This window comes from Corythoichthys intestinalis, chromosome 4, assembly GCF_030265065.1.
Source record: "Corythoichthys intestinalis isolate RoL2023-P3 chromosome 4, ASM3026506v1, whole genome shotgun sequence".
Lineage (NCBI taxonomy): Eukaryota > Metazoa > Chordata > Actinopteri > Syngnathiformes > Syngnathidae > Corythoichthys > Corythoichthys intestinalis.
This window is the reverse complement of record NC_080398.1, coordinates 13,452,424-13,469,561: the sequence shown is the minus strand read 5'-3', so window position 1 is coordinate 13,469,561 and position 17,138 is coordinate 13,452,424. Positions and strand designations below refer to the sequence as shown.

General features: G+C 38.5%; 1 protein-coding gene across 4 annotated transcripts; it reads left to right on the top strand.

Moving 5' to 3' along the window:
- Positions 1-5,315: 5,315 nt before the first annotated feature.
- LOC130914483 (sialic acid-binding Ig-like lectin 14) lies at positions 5,316-17,017 on the top strand. 4 transcript variants are annotated; one of them, XM_057833721.1, is made up of 9 exons: positions 5,316-5,434; positions 5,521-5,880; positions 11,316-11,600; positions 14,201-14,452; positions 14,650-14,760; positions 14,830-14,917; positions 15,970-16,044; positions 16,143-16,212; positions 16,287-17,017. In XM_057833721.1, exons 1-9 carry the CDS (start codon positions 5,386-5,388, stop codon positions 16,329-16,331), a joined length of 1,335 nt encoding a protein of 444 aa, XP_057689704.1. In that variant the 5' UTR covers positions 5,316-5,385; the 3' UTR covers positions 16,332-17,017. The 4 variants fall into 4 exon arrangements, 2 of the variants coding, with proteins under 2 accessions (XP_057689704.1, XP_057689703.1); XR_009062937.1 differs by lacking the exon at positions 16,287-17,017 and having other exon boundaries at positions 14,830-14,974; positions 16,143-16,198; XM_057833720.1 differs by lacking the exon at positions 14,830-14,917.
- Positions 17,018-17,138: the final 121 nt, after the last annotated feature.

Below are 17,138 nucleotides of genomic sequence, written 5' to 3'. Positions count from 1 at the left end.
TACAGAAATTATATAGTACAGTTTTTCTTGATTGCTAAAACACAAGTTCTTGATCTCTGAGCACAATGACCAGTTGCCTAAATACATTTATTATTTATTACAGGATTACTCAGGCTGGGTCCGGCATGCCAGAGCTTTCTTCCCTAGCTGCCTGGTGAGGGAAAATATAGCCTGCGATGTGGACGAGATCCTGTGGCCTGACCCCACCCGACGACGTGATGCGCAGGCCCTGCACAACCCCCCCAGCAGACCCCATAGTACCTCTTTACTGTACATACATACTTTTGTTCTCTTTTGAAATATTTGTTTTGGGAAAAGTACGTTTGTCATCAATAAATGGGGTTCAATTCCCCTAAAAATCTGTGACTTACTATTGATGACTATACAGATGATGGGGTACTTAGAACATCACACCCTGAACATTGTGTTTTCAATTTTTATTGAAGTGTGCGATAGATATCCAATAGTGTTTACATTTTTGCAAGCTGTGAGGACCATTTTGTTGTCAAAGTTTACTCTTGGCCATCGGAGCAACAGTTTTGTGGTGAAAGTTTGGGTTTTGTGGTTGAAAGTTTGGGTTTTGGAGTGAGAGTTTCATTTTGCAAAGAGAATGCGAGTTTTTGTGGAGCTAGCTTGAGAAAAGTCTTTTGTGTTTAGAGTTCAGAGAAAACAGAGGGCAGTTTCCTGAAATGTGTTCTGACATTCGAGAAAAACTGTAAAACCCCTCTTAATGTTTTCGTTTTAATAAAATTTGTAAAATTTTCAGTCAAAAAATAAACTAGTAGCCCGCCATTGTTGATGTCAATAATTACTTACACAATGCTCATGGGTGCTGAAGCCTATAAAATCAGTTGCACCCAAGCGCCAGCAGAGGGCGCCAAAACTCCGCAAAACACACCAGGTACACATTTAACTGTGCTGTCATTTTAATCTCTCTGAGCGGGGCATTTGTGCGTTAATTGCGTCAAATATTTTAACGTGATTAATTTAAAAAATTAATTACCGCCCGTTAACGCGATAATTTTGACAGCCCTAATATTAATCAGATTTTGTTGCACTGCATACTTCAAACTTCTCACCCAAAATGATTGTCAGTACGTACAGTAGATGGCGCCAACCCTTTTTCTAAAAGAGGAAAAGAAGTTAAGGAAGAACTTTTACATTTTTAAGCTTGTAATCAAGTATCGAAACTCACAAAAGTCAAATCAAGCAAACTGTAGTAAACAAAATAGAATATAAATTAAACAATTTCACAGTCTCACAATGGACTTTACTGTCACAACCAGTACAACAGTACATAACTGCTGTATAAAGTGAACGTCAAATATCACAACAGCAAATAAAGTAAATAACAGGTTAAAGCAGGTTCAACGTCACTCCCCAGGTTGCCAGATTGTAATGACAAGAAAATGGATGTTTGCATAGATAAACGGCAATGCTCACATTACTCACAATGCTCTATTAACAACGTATAAAATTAGGTTGCCAGATTGGGGGGCCCCTAGTGGTCAGGGGCCTTAAGCAGCTGCATAGTCTGCGTATAGGCTGGGCCGGCCTTGCCCGCGGACACAATATAGTACCTCTTTACTGTACATACAAGAATTTGTGACATGTATCCCCATGTATGCTTTTGTTCTCATTTGAAATATTTGTTTTGGGAAAAGTACATTTGTACAGGTTGTCATCAATAAATGAGGTTCAATTCCCCTAAAAATAATCCGTGACTTACTATTGATTACTATACAGATGATAGGGTACTTAAGAACATCACACCCTGAACATTGCGTTTTAAATTTTTATTGAAGTGTGCGATAGATATCCAATAATGTTTAAATTTTTCAAGCTGTGAGGACCATTTTGTTGTCAAAGTTTAGTCTTGGCCATAGGAGCAACAGTTTTGTGTTGAAAGTTTGGGTTTTGTGGTTGAAAGTTTGGGTTTTGGATTGAGAGTTTCGTTTTGTAAAGAGAATCCGAGTTTTTGTGGAGCTAGCTTGAGAAAAGTATTTTGTGTTTAGAGTTTAGAGAAAACAGAGGGGATTTTCTTGAAATGTGTTCTGACATTCGAGAAAAACTGTAAGCAATGATGCCCATGCTTTTATTGCGTTCAACTTTTGATGTCTGAGTCTATCATCTGGCATTGTGTTAGCAAAATGTGGTTGGTGAATGAGAATGTCTTCATATGATTGCGCAAAGTTTGTTTTAGCAAGTGCAAAAGTGTTTAAGTGTTTTCGTAAGTGTGAACGTGATTAGAGAAGTGCAAATGTGTTCAGAGTTTTGTTAAAATCGAAGCTTGAGGTGAAATGTGTTAATAGTTAAGCCAACAAGGGGCCTGATTTATCAAATGTGTTTAGGCAACTGGTCACTGTGCTCAGATATCTAGAAATTGTGCTTTAGCAATCGAGAAAAACTGTAAGACCCCCACTTTTTCAGTCTTATTTCAATGCAAAAAAACACTGTCTTATATTCGGGCCAATACGGTAGTTTGGAAACAATGACATCAAATCAATGTGTCTTCGGGGAAGTAGAACCATATTTTCGAGTAAGTAGATTGGAAGTGAGAATGAGTAAGACAAGCGTTTGGAATTTAAAAAATAAAAATAAAAAAGAGGAACATAACCTATATTACGAGTGACTGTTTCCATTTCATGAAGGGTTTTGCCTGTCATACTGCTTGCTTGCAAATGAAATGTCAATAATATTTTCTGTTTCATTAAAAAAAAAAAAAAAAAATACATTACATTACAAAGCAGCTCTCTTGAGAGGAAGTTGTCATGTCTGAATTTGTCATATACACACCAAAGCAACATAAGGAAAATATTTTGGCCCCCTGAAAGAAAAGCACTATTTCATGCATGAATATTTTACACACACAAAAAGTGTACTTGCTCAGGATGGGACATTAAGAAAATGAAACAGATTGGGTGGATGGGGGTCAGGGCTACATTTCTCACAAATATAATTAATTACAATTAAAATGATATGCTAAATCAAGGATGCTCATTACGTCGATCATGATTGCCCAGTCGATCGCAACGCAAGTGTAGCTCGTAGCACCCCTCTCCAATAAAAAAAAAAAAACAACTTTTATATACATAGCTAATTATGATTATCTTGTATGTATGCTGTGTTGTGTGAGCAACTTATAAGGTTCTGCAGCACCCGTCTCTCTCTAAGCAGCTTCTTGCTCACGTTTTTCTGGTTCTATTGTTTCCAGCAGAGTTCACTACATTTCTTCCAGTTTAATTAACAGTAGAAAACACAATCAAAAGGACACTTCTCTCTAAGCATCTTCCTACTCGAGTTTTGCAGGTTAGCAAGGTCACACAGTTTAATGTTATGCTAACTCTGATGCAGGTCGGACTGTCGGTAGCAAAATTAGTGGTGGGCCACAACATCGGTGTCTTTTTAAATTACTTACAGTGGGTGCTGCTGGCTGAAAAAACTTCTACTCTCCCTCCTCCCTATTCAAGGGGGGCGAAGGAGGCGGCATGTTGTCGACATGTATTTCTGTCGGGGCTGTGTGAGTGTGAGCATGCGTGTGTGTGTGTCAGGGGTGGGTCATTCAGCAAGTTAAAAGGCGTAAATCAGGGGTGTCCAAACTTTTTGCAAAGGGGGCCAGATTTGGTGTGGTAAAAATGTGGGGGGCCGACCTTGGCTGACACCCATTATGTAGAGCTATATATTTAAGCAAATTTTAGCAAGCTATTCCGTGTGTCACATTTGCTTTATTATTTAAATTAATAATTTCAGCAATCCCGCAACTAGCCTTTGTGGCGTTCTTTCGACTCTCGGGCTCTTGCGAAATACTGCTGCAATAAAAATTAAACTAGCTTCAAGTTGTTTCAATTTCTCACTATGTATCTTCCCTGTAATCTTGTCGTACATGTCAGGGTGTCTTGTTTGGTAATATCGCCTCACATTGAACTCTTTAAAAACAGCGACTGTCTCTTTGCAAATGAGGCAGACACAGTTGTTGCTTATTTTAGTGAAGAAATAGTCCAATTTCCACCTATCCTTGAAGCGTCAGCCGTCACAGTCAACTTTCTTTTTTTTCGTTGATTGTCGCCATTTTAGAAAATTGGGAGTAAAGGGTCACACGGGGTAATGCTGCTTAGAGTGCTGCTGCCTTTTAGTGGGTAAATGAGAAGCAGCATTTAGTGTGTAAGCTACTTCATACGCTGGTATGCCAGTACTGCTGACCAATTTATTAAGTCTGTGTGCGGGCCAGACGTTATTGATTTTATGACAGAGGCTGGGGGCCGGATGAAATTTGACCAAGGGCCGCATCTGGCCCCCGGGCCGGACTTTGGACATGCTTGGCGTAAATGTAAGTAAGTCTTAACATAATGAAAACAATTCACTTAATAATGGTAGGGTCATATGGGAAGACAATCTAAATTACCTGTATAACTCAACTCAACTTAAAAGTTGAAGGGGTAAATTTTAGCATCCTGACCAGTTGGTAGTGTTATGTCCCTACCGCCCCTTTGCAAACCTACGCCCTAGGCCTCAACATTTTCTTTCTGGATCGATTGACCTTACCTGAGATCATCAGTGTATGAGGGTCCCTTTACCGCATATAGTATGTTGTATACAATGTCATATATAACAATCACAAAACCTAGTTTGAACAATGAAAATACTGAAAGAACTGGGTTAGGGTTTAGGTTAGGAAAAGAAGAAAGAAGAAAAAACCTTTTCTTGACTAGTTGGCCAGCGACAGTGGCTTCATGTAAATGTTGATGTTATCTATTAAGAGTATAAAAGTACAAAAACAAAAATAGGGAAGTCGTGGCAACTGAAGTGAACATGTTACATTTGTAGAAATGATACTCAAAGACAGGAAGGAAAGAAAGAAAGAAAGAAAGAAAGAAAGAAAGAAAGAAAGAAAGAAAGAAAGAAAGAAAGAAAGAAAGAAAGAAAGAAAGAAAGAAAGAAAGACAGGAAAGAGACAGACGACCGACAGACAGACAGACAGAAGAAAGAAAGAAAGAAAGAAAGAGAGAAAGAAAGAAAGAAAGAAAGAAAGAAAGAAAGAAAGAAAGAAAGAAAGAAAGAAAGAAAGAAAGAAAGAAAGAAAGAAAGAAAGAAAGAAAGAAAGAAAGAAAGAAAGAAAGAAAAAGAAAGAAAAAGAAAGAAAAGTAAGTTATAAAGAAAGGTTATTGTTGTTGCTGAAGTTTCAATTGATAAAAAAATAGTGAAGTGAAAATAAAAGACAAGGATTCAGATATCTGTCGTGTTGCCTTTTTTACACGAGGTTGGCCAATGGCCATGTAATAATAGTATAATGAAGTCAGCATGTCAGACAACGGTGGGTGTTGTTCTCTCACCACAGTCTGAAGACATCAGAAGCTTTATTTGCAAGTCACATCTGAAGAATGCACAATGAATACTTTAACTTATCCTGTCCGGTTTTTCTTTATATTCTTTCAAGGTATTGCACTACTTCATGACTTTCTCTTCTCATAACTCTACTGCAAAACAAAAAACATTCCACTGACATTTTCTATTCTGTTGCAGTCCATGTTGAAGCATCATCCTGGACCGTTGCGGTGCCGTCTTCAGTGAATGGACTCATTGGATCTTGCATAGTGATTCCCTGCTCATTTGACTATCCTGATCCACAGAAGGACATCCATGAATTCACCGGGACTTGGTGGGATGCCGAAAATTACTGCACATATCACCCCGTTGGCTCAATGATAAGTCAACAGTATCAAAAACGGACTGAGCTGGTAGGAGACATCAAGAAGAAGGACTGCTCACTAAAGATTGATCCTCTTCAACAAACCGACCAAGGGCCTTTTCATTTCAGAATTGAAATGAAAAACTTTGATCAGTTCTCCTACATAGACGAAACTGTCTCCATAAAAATCATACGTAAGTACTAAGATGTTTTGTGGCAGACCATAATTAACTTTGTTAAACGAAGTACTGGTAATCCCAAAACTTGTTCTTCCAAAAAGTTGTATTGCCAGAGGATCCAGAGGAACCCTAAAAACAAAATCAAACAAATCCGATTAGATCTACTGTAATATACATTGGGGAGAAAAAGTATTTGATACACTGCCAATGGAAAAACCCATAGGCAGTGTACCAAATACTTGTTCTCCCCACTGTACATATACATACAGTATATTGTAATCGTTTGACAGCCCTAATATATATGTACATATATATACAGTGCCTTGCAAAAGTATTCGGCCCCCTTGAACCTTGCAACCTTTCGCCACATTTCAGGCTTCAAACATAAAGATATAAAATTTTAATTTTTTGTCAAGAATCAACAACAAGTGGGACACAATCGTGAAGTGGAACAAAATGTATTGGATAATTTAAACTTTTTTAACAAATAAAAAACTGAAAAGTGGGGCGTGCAATATTATTCGGCCCCCTTGCGTTAATACTTTGTAGCGCCACCTTTTGCTCCAATTACAGCTGCAAGTCGCTTGGGGTATGTTTCTATCAGTTTTGCACATCGAGAGACTGACGTTCTTGCCCATTCTTCCTTGCAAAACAGCTCGAGCTCAGTGAGGTTGGATGGAGAGTGTTTGTGAACAGCAGTCTTCAGCTCTTTCCACAGATTCTCGATTGGATTCAGGTCTGGACTTTGACTTGGCCATTCTAACACCTGGATACGTTTATTTTTGAACCATTCCATTGTAGATTTGGCTTTATGTTTTGGATCATTGTCCTGTTGGAAGATAAATCTCCGTCCAAGTCTCAGGTCTTGTGCAGATACCAACAGGTTTTCTTCCAGAATGTTCCTGTATTTGGCTGCATCCATCTTCCCGTCAATTTTAACCATCTTCCCTGTCCCTGCTGAAGAAAAGCAGGCCCAAACCATGATGCTGCCACCACCATGTTTGACAGTGGGGATGGTGTGTTCAGGGTGATGAGCTGTGTTGCTTTTACGCCAAACATATCGTTTTGCATTGTGGCCAAAAAGTTCAATTTTGGTTTCATCTGACCAGAGCACCTTATTCCACATGTTTGGTGTGTCTCCCAGGTGGCTTGTGGCAAACTTTAAACGAGACTTTTTATGGATATCTTTGAGAAATGGTTTTCTTCTTGCCACTCTTCCATAAAGGCCAGATTTGTGCAGTGTACGACTGATTGTTGTCCTATGGACAGACTCTCCCACCTCAGCTGTAGATCTCTGCAGTTCATCCAGAGTGATCATGGGCCTCTTGGTTGCATCTCTGATCAGTTTTCTCCTTGTTTGAGAAGAAAGTTTGGAAGGACGGCCGGGTCTTGGTAGATTTGCAGTGGTCTGATGCTCCTTCCATTTCAATATGATGGCTTGCACAGTGCTCCTTGAGATGTTTAAAGCTTGGGAAATCTTTTTGTATCCAAATCCGGCTTTAAACTTCTCCACAACAGTATCTTGGAACTGCCTGGTGTGTTCCTTGGTTTTCATAATGCTCTCTGCACTTTAAACAGAACCCTGAGACTATCACAGAGCAGGTGCATTTATATGGAGACTTGATTACACACAGGTGGATTCTATTTATCATCATCGGTCATTTAGGACAACATTGGATCATTCAGAGATCCTCACTGAACTTCTGGAGTGAGTTTGCTGCACTGAAAGTAAAGGGGCCGAATAATATTGCACGGCCCACTTTTCAGTTTTTTATTTGTTAAAAAAGTTTAAATTATCCAATAAATGTTGTTGAACGTGATGAATTTTAAAAAATAATTACCGCCCGTTAACGCGATAATTTTGACAGCCGTAATATATGTATGTATGTATATATACATATACATATATATACATATATATACATATGTATATATATATATACATATATACACATATATACACACACACATATATATATATATATGTATATAAACACAAATTTTTTAATGTAAAAAATGAATATGTATATGAAAGGTTGCATTCTAAAACTCAGCTGTACATCCATCGTTAACATTCTTCACAGAATGTAAGGGTATTCTTACCTCTTGTATGCAAGATGACTTACACAAGTCACTGCATGTAATTGAGAGTCTATTCATACCTGTCAAGTTGTACGGTTTCGGCGTGACTTGTACAAGTGAGCACTGATTTTTAAATGTGTACACCGTGCATTCAAAATCTGTACGTTTTTCGTGCATTACGTTTTTTTTTTTTCCGTTCGGATTTTGTCACCGTTTCGGCAAAGAGACAATGTGCATTACTATGCGTTACAACGCTGGTTGAATGGTGCGAGAAAATCCACAGACGGAGAGAGAAGAGCGGGTCTGGGAAAGAGGGCGTTGTGACGCCATTGCAAACGCGATGCTAGGCTAGGTGGCTCTAATAATACCTGACTGGAGCCGACAGCCAACAAACTACGCCCACATGATGCTACGCTAGATATCACATGTATATGAACTAGATGCGAAACGATACACTTCCCGGTGTTGGTAAACAGCCGCCATCTTAAAGCAGTAGACTTCTCAGAAAGGCTCTGTTGTAGTGAACCTTCCTAGTGAACCTAAGTAACTTTTTATCTAAAATACTAAATCGGCAAAATCTTGACTTGAATCTATCTTTAAATGATGAAACAGTTTTAAAACTTTCACATGTCGAAAGTAGACGGAAGAGAACTAATGCAAAAACAGAAGCAATTTTACACAACTTTAACGGTTGATTCACAACGTTAAATGACTTCCAAACATAGCAAAGGTTATTATGTTTGTTTGTTTGTTTGTTTGTTTGTTTGTTTGTTTGTTTTTAAATGAAGAAAAAAAACATGAAAGGTAACACCTGTTACTTTGCCAAGTAACTAGTTACTCTTACATTCAGTTAACTGAGTTACCAACTCAGTTACTTTTTGGGAGAAGTAATTTGTAACTGTAATTAATTACTTTTTTTTTTTTTTTTTTTTAAGTAAAATTAACAGCACTGGTCATAAAGATGCAGTCTGCAGAATGAAAAGCTATGCTGTGACGAAAGTGAAGATTTTATTCTGCCAATTTGTTGCCGAACACAATTTGCCTGCAATTTTTGCTGATCACTTCTCAGAATTAGCCAAAGAAATGTTCCCTGTCTCAAAGATTGCATCGGTAATTTAATTTTATCAATTGACGTTTTTAATTTATAATTGGACACACTAACGAACTACCTTCAACTCAAGCTGAATTGCGAACTGAAGTGCCATGAAGTGCAGCCAACAAAAGACATCATAAAAATTGCCATTAGTGCTACATACAATTATAACAACAGTCACCGTTAAATTTTAGTATTCATGATGTAAGTGAAGATATTGATGTTCTTTGATTGCACCAGGTTATATGTGAAAATACTACCAATAAATAATTATTATTTTATTTTTTAAGTTTTATTTTTGTTTCATATTGCACGCTATATAAAACGTAAGATTTGTCACCAACTTGTAAGGGCATACGTCACTATTTGTAAGATTGACAATAGCCTCGGGTTGACATGTATGTCTATTTTAAATACTTTTCACCTTTGCTTTTGATGTGCACCAAAAGGACATATCAAATGATTCAAATATTAATGTGACAATATGTTGATATGCTTTCAGTTTGAAGATGCTTTAAATGGCACCGCATACCAGAGGAAACTATCGATGACTCTAAAAACAATAACACTAAAATTACACAAGATGACGCCAAAGTACAATACTAATTTTACTGCTTTGGCCTGAGCAAAGGTTGGGCCGAAAGTTGGGTTCCATTTACTTCATTATCTTTTTCACTTTAGCAATCAGGTTTCAGATATGTATCAATTACGTTACATAATTATAAATGACGTATTTATTCTTTCATTTTCTAAATTTATTCAAAAATAAATAAATAAATAAATAAATAAATACATAAATAACACAGTTAAATAAACGTCAAAATGTCTAATAAATGTCAAATGTCGACATGTTAACCGTACAAAGGCGTAGGTTTGCATAGTGACGGTAGGGACACACCACTACCAACTTTTCAGGATGCTCAAATTGTCCCCACCAACGTTTTACTTTTTCATCAACCTTGTTTGCATTATAAAATTACTTCACTTATTTAAGTAGGTAATTTAGATTGTTTTCCCATAAGTTGTAAGGAAAGAATTGACCCTACTATTATTAAGTGAATTATTTTCATTATCTTTAAACTTACATTTACCCCTTTTCACTTGATGAATGTGCCGCCCTCCCCCCACCAATGCACCTTTGTTTGGCTGATGACTTGAAAGCACTGAAAGTCTGACCTGCATCAGAGTTAGTATAGCAATAAACTATGTGAATTTGGTAACCTGCAAAACAGGAGTAGGAAGCTGCTTAGAGAGAAGTGTCCTCCTGTATGTGTTTTCTACTGATAACATTAATTAAGCTGCGGACCGTAGTGAACCGAGAGTTAACCGCCAGCCTCTCCCCATATTTTCATTTTTTTTTTTTTAAATCTATGTGGTCTTAAAGCAGCCCGAGGGAGCTTTCATTTTTTTGCTGAGTTTGGCTGTGCTTGTGGACAAAAGCAGCCGTGTTTTACCTGAAGGAAGGCTCAATTTTTTTTTATTTTTGATATTCCCTTTTTGTTATTCCCTAAGAAGTTTTTTCAGTTATATTTCATTTTTTTATTTAGACTGACAATGTTGAGTGGTCTTATGAAAAATGTTCATTTTTTGCATTCCCGGAGATTATTAACAAGTTTGTATTTGTTTTGTATGCTAATATATAAATATTGCGATTTAAATTTGCTAATAAAATCCAGCCATTTATTCTAGAAGTTTTCAAAATGTTTCTTTAGTAATTTTTGAAAACAAAGGTTTGGATCCCCTGAACCAATACATATGAAAGTTAGTACAAGTCAATACAGATTTATTTTGCATTGATCATTTAGCCTATCAATTAATTAGGTTCATGTTTGTGAGAAATGTAGCCCTGTTCACCCAATCTGTTTGGTTTTATTAATGTCCTGTCCCCAGCAAAAAGTGTACAAGCAAGTTATCCTGTTATATCGTCTCTACCAAGGATGAGACCAAACCTACGCCCTTGTAACTGTAACACTACTTATAGCCCATCCTGTATAAACGGAATATACAAATATTATCATGCTGAGCCTAAGAACAAAAATTTTTAAATGTACAATGCAGTGGTAAACTCTTGAGCATTAAGGTGAATTTTCAGGGTTTCACTGTTGAAGTCAAACTTCAATGAGAGCCAGGTTTTCATACTTGTTTGTACTCTGAAGCACATAAAAAAAAAAATAATAATAAAGCTGCTAAACAGGAGAACGGATACATTTATCTTATCATTTAAATAAAAGATCACAATTTGTTATGACAACAAAACATTCTTTAATGTTTCTAGGTACAAGTCCTGTCAGTTTGGCTGTGATGGCAGACACACAACCTCCACTTCTAATTGCTTCCTGTACTGCCACCTACTCATGCCCAACCTTTCCCCCTACCTTCCTCTGGAGTCACTTCGGACAAGTACAATATCAGGAACGACCATTGGACCAAAGCCAAAGGAAAGCTACATCAACATTGACTTTACATCCTGCCAACGCAAACAACAACACACATTTGCAATGCTCCGTCACATTCAGAGGAGGGCAGCAACAGAAGGCAACCAAAATAATAAATGTGAATTGTAAGTAGAAGGTGGCTCTGATGATGATGGAGGAAGTGAAATTCAGGTCATTAGCTGTGGGGAATGAATTAATACAATTTGATGGACACATATTATTCAGGTTATGTAGGTCAATGCTCCTGATCGTGTCAAGGCCAGCATAAAAAGATATATATACAGTGCAGAGCAGAAGTATTTGCACCCCTGTGATTTTGTAAGTACACCCACTTAAAAAATAGGTAGAGGTCTGAAATTTCAATCATCGATGTATTCATTGTACTCATTGAGACATAATCTAAAAAAAAAAAAAAAAAAAAACAATGTATGATTTTTTTCAAAATATTTAATTTGTAATTTACTGGGGTTCATAAGAATCTGTACCCTTGATAATCAGCAATAATTAGGACACACAAATAGTTTATCAGTTTTTCAGTTCTGGGAAAAAAAAAAAAAAAATCCACCGTTACCCCATGATTAACCACCCACCCACCACCCTGTTTGAGCTCAATATTATCACCTGTGCACTCCACAGTCAGTCATAATCCAACTGCTACCATGGGCAAGACCAGAGAGCTTTCAAAAGACACCATAGAAAAAAATTGTTGAGCTCCACAAAGCTGAAAAGGCTATGGTACAATTGGAAAGCAGCTTGGTGACAATAAATCAACAGTTGCAGTAATTGTTAGAACACGGAAAAGGCTAAACATGACTAATAATCTCCCTCGGACTGGGGCTTCATGTAAAATCTCTCCTTGTGGAGCGTCACTCATGATGAGAAAAGTGAGTGAGGGCTCAGCTTAGAACTACATGGCAGCAGCTGGTCAATGAACTGAAGAGAGTTGGATGCACAGTTTCAAAGGCTACTGTCAGTACAACACTACGGTGCAATGGTTTAAAATCATGCATTGCTCCGAAGGTTCCCCTGTTGATGCCAGTACATGCGAAGGTACTGTACTGTATACAGTGGGGCAAATAAGTATTTAGTCAACCACCAATTGTGCAAGTTCTCCTACTTGAAAAGATTAGAGAGGCCTGTAATTATCAACATGGATAAACCTCAACCATGAGAGACAGAATGTGGAAGAAAAAAAAAACAGACATTGTTTGATTTTTAAAGAATTTATTTCCAAATTAGAGTGGAAAATAAGTATTTGGTCACCTACAAACAAGCAATATTTCTGGCTGTCAAAGAGGTCTAACTTCTTCTAACGAGGTCAAACGAGGTCTAACGAGGCTCCACTCATTACCTGTATTAATGGCACCTGTTTTAACTCATTATCGGTACAAAAGACACCTGTCCACAACCTCAGTTAGTCACACTCCAAACTCCACTATGGCCAAGACCAAAGAGCTGTCGAACGACACCAGAGACAAAATTGTAGACCTGCACCAGGCTGGGAAGACTGAATCTGCAATAAGTAAAACACTTAGTGTAAAGAAATCAACTGTGGGAGCAATTATTAGAAAATGGAAGACATACAAGACCACTGATAACATCCCTCGATCTGGGGCTTCATGCAAGATCTCACCCTGTGGTGTCAAAATGATACTAAGAACGGTGAGCAAAAATCCCAGAACCACACGAGGGGACCTAGTGAATGGCCTACAGAGAGCTGGGACCACAGTAACAAAGGCTACTGTCAGTAACACAATGCGCCGCCAGGGTCTCAAATCCTGCACTGCCAGACGTGTCCCCCTGCTGAAGAAAGTACACGTCCAGGCCCGTCTGCGGTTCGCAAAAGAGCATTTGGATGATCCAGAAGAGGACTGGGAGAATGTGTAATGGTCAGATGAAACCAAAATAGAAATTTTTGGTTGAAACACAGGTTCTCGTGTTTGGAGGAGAAAGAATACTGAATTGCATCCGAAGAACACCATACCCACTGTGAAGCATGGTGGTGGAAACATCATGTTTGGGGGCTGCTTTTCAGCAAAGGGACCAGGAGGACTGATCTGTGTAAAGGAAAGAATGAATGGGGCCATGTATCGAGAGATTTTGAGTGCAAATCTCCTTCCATCAGCAAGGGCATTGAAGATGAGACATGGCTGGGTCTTTCAGCATGACAATGATCCCAAACACTCAGTCGGGGCAACAAAGGAGTGGCTTCGTAAGAAGCATTTCAAGGTCCTGGAGTGGCCTAGCCAGTCTCCAGATATCAACCCCATAGAAAATCTGTGGAGGGAGTTGAAAGTCCGTGTTTCCCAACGACAGCCCCAAAACATCACTGCTCTAGAGGAGATCTGCATGGAGGAATGGGCCAAAATACCAGCAACAGTATGTGAAAAGCTTGTGAAGAGTTACAGAAAACGTTTGGCCTGCGTTATTGCCAACATAGGGTACATAACAAAGTATTGAGATGAACTTTTGGTATTGACCAAATACTTATTTTCCACCATGATTTGCAAATAAATTCTTTAAAAATCAAACTGTGATTTTCTGTTTTTTTTTTCCACATTCTGTCTCTCAGGGTTGAGGTTTACCCATGTTGACAATTACAGGCCTCTCTAATATTTTCAAGTTGGAGAACTTGCACAATTAATGGTTGACTAAATACTTATTTGCCCATCTGTACAGTAAGTCAGCCTATCCTTGCTGTAGCCTCTTGTGTATTTTTCTACAGATGCCCCGGAGAATGTAAGCGTTGACTACGACGCAAACGTAAAAGATGGAGCTTCTGTGAGTCTGAAGTGCAGCTGCAACGCCAACCCTCCTGCCAGCTCTTACGAGTGGCATAACGACTATGGTGTTCGGCTGTACGAGGGCAGCATCTTCATCCTGACAAATGTCTCCAGACAAACAGGGCCATTGCACTGCACTGCCATTAATGCTGTAGGTAAAGGAACATCACCACCTGTGCAGCTTAATGTGAAATGTAAGCAAACAAGTCTTTTGTGTTGTTTTTCTTAATTTTGTGAAAAATATTTGATTTAACACTTAGATACTTGTGAGATAAATTTTATCCAGTTTTAGCATTTCACAAGACTACAAATAAATAATCAAAATAATACAAATAAATGTTGAAATTTTAAAAGACACTCAGCAGTGTCTATTTCCTCCGGTCTGACGCAGTCCTTCCGAGGCCCGACACCAAGCGACCTTTGCCTTCATCTGGGTTCATCGATTGCGTGGCTAACACCACTATGTGCAGCACCAATGCCACCATCACTTTGCCTGTTCACAGTATGGAAAAAAAGTGTTTCATTTTGTTGAATTACCTGTTAGAATGACGTGTCTTTTGTTTGTTTGCAGACATAATGCTGTACCTTTACAGTATTATTATTCCAGCTGGAGCTGTCATCGTGCTGGCTAGTTTTTTAATTTTGATTATAAGAAAGTTGTAAGTGCCTCCGAGAGATTACCTCATTAGGTGACATTGACAAGTACATGCCACTAGGTGAGAATACTGTACAGCAGTGTTGTTAATAACGGCGTTAGAATATAACGGCGTTACTAACGGCGTTATTTTCTTCAGTAGTGAGTAATCGAATTAATTACTTTTCTCATCTTGGCAACGCCGTTACTGTTACTGAGGCGGGAAAGGCGTGCGTTACGATGTTGATTGACTGCCGCGAGAAAAGTCTGGAAAAAGACGGACTCACAGCGACGAGAGAGCAGAGCAGGAGTGGGGAGGAGGCAAGGGAGTGTGACGCCGTTGCAAACGTGATGCTACTACGCTAGGTGGCTCCAATAATAGTAGATATCACATATACACAGAACTAGATGCAAATGACAGACACGGCGGCATTAGCAACATATGTAATAAAGAATCAGATGCGTTAGTAAACAGCCGCCATCTTAAAGCAGTAGACTTCTCATGAAGGCTCTGTTGTAGAGAACCTTCCTGGCGAACCTAAGTCACTTTTTATCTAAAATGCTCCTAAATCGACAAAACGTAACTTAAATCTATCTTTAAATGATGAAACAGTTTCAAAATTACACATGTCGAAAATAGATGGAAGGGAACTAATGCAATAACGGGAGCAAGTTTAACAACTTTAACGACTGATTCACAACATTAAATGACTTCCACACATAGCAAAGGTTATTATCTAGTTATCGAAATATCCACAATACCCCTGTGTCTAGTTAAGTTTAGGGTAAAGAATTGGGCTAGGGCCAATTGTCCCAAAAACTCTTTGAACTTCAGATTGTGTGACCTTTTTTTTTTTTTTTTTAGGAAAAAAAAAAAACATGAAAATTATCACCAGTTACTTTGTCAAGTAACTAATTACTTTTACATTCAGGGAACTGAGTTACTAACACAATTACTTTTTGGGAGAAGTAATTTGTAACTGTAATTAATTACCTTTTTAAACTAAGATTAACAACACTGCTGTACAGTGACTTTAACTCAACTAATCACATGACATACTGTTGTATTGCCACCAGGCGTAGATCAAGAAGGGAGTTTTCTTCAGCGCCACATCAACCTGTGGAGTGTCTTCAAACTGTCAAAGCAACAAGGTGAAGACGTCATGATTATCAGTTCACTATTTGGAATGGAAAACTTTCCAGCTGAAATTGCAAGTCATTTTCTGACCCTTTCCTTTTCCACTTATCAGGAAAAACATCAAGGATCGTCCAGCTCATAGCAGCATGTACACTGATCATATATATGGAAACATCAGTGAGGTTTGTCAATAACTTCTGAGAGGTATTTCAACTCATGCCTGCTTGCAGTGAATTGATCTCATTTTTCGTCACAGGCAGAGTGGACTTTCGAGTGTGGTCCAATCTACGGCAATGTGTAAAATAGACCTGAAGGATAGAACAGGCAGCCCTTCAATTCAATTCAATTCAATTTGTATAGCCCTCAATCACAACAGAGGTCTCAAAGGGCTTTACAGAGGCAATATGATACACGATTAGAAATGAAGCAACAAAGATGAATAGATACAGTTCAAGTCCTGGGTATCCCCTATCCTTAAGGCCCTCCATGCCGGCAAGGAAAAACTCCAAAAACTCGAGAGTCAATTGGGAGAAAAATGAGAAACCTTGGGGAGTACCACAGTCAGGAGAGATCCACTCCCAGGACGGATAGACAGGAACCCCAGAACGGCTAATGGGAATTAGCAAGCGAAATTGTAGTCCGTAAAAATACAGTGGAGTAAAGGAGCAAGAAGAGGTCCCTCTGGTCAGATGAGACGGGGGTAGCAGCGAGGACGTCAATCCAGCCAGGGGTCCGGACAGTCAGGAGGCTGCAGCTGAAAAATAGCCCCTCCCCAGAGGGGAGAGGGGAAAGGGGACACCGGGTGACTAGTGATGAAGAGACTAGACAACTAGATATTAACATTGGAAAATAGAAATAAAGTAAGCCCTTGTCACTGCAGCTTCTCCAATTGAACTGTTGGGTATATTTGTAAAAATGCAGATGTATTGTATATCATTTCACACAAAACTCTTGAAACCACTCTATGTATTTAATTAAACTTAATTCTAAAATGTGATGGCAACAAATTTAGTACTGTATGTGATTGTGGTTAATCTTCAGAGACTCAGAAACATTCTTTGGGTCTTGATATCACTCCTTCTCATCTGGATTACAATTAAAGGTGAAT

Bases quoted from the DNA above. Each gene is read 5' to 3' on its own strand.
- LOC130914483 (XM_057833720.1), top strand. From the start codon at position 5,386: ATGAATACTTTAACTTATCCTGTCCGGTTTTTCTTTATATTCTTTCAA. The intron at 11,601-14,200 runs GTAAGTAGAAGG...ATTTTTCTACAG, and splicing joins CAAAATAATAAATGTGAATT to ATGCCCCGGAGAATGTAAGC. The intron at 14,453-14,649 runs GTAAGCAAACAA...GGTCTGACGCAG, and splicing joins TGTGCAGCTTAATGTGAAAT to TCCTTCCGAGGCCCGACACC.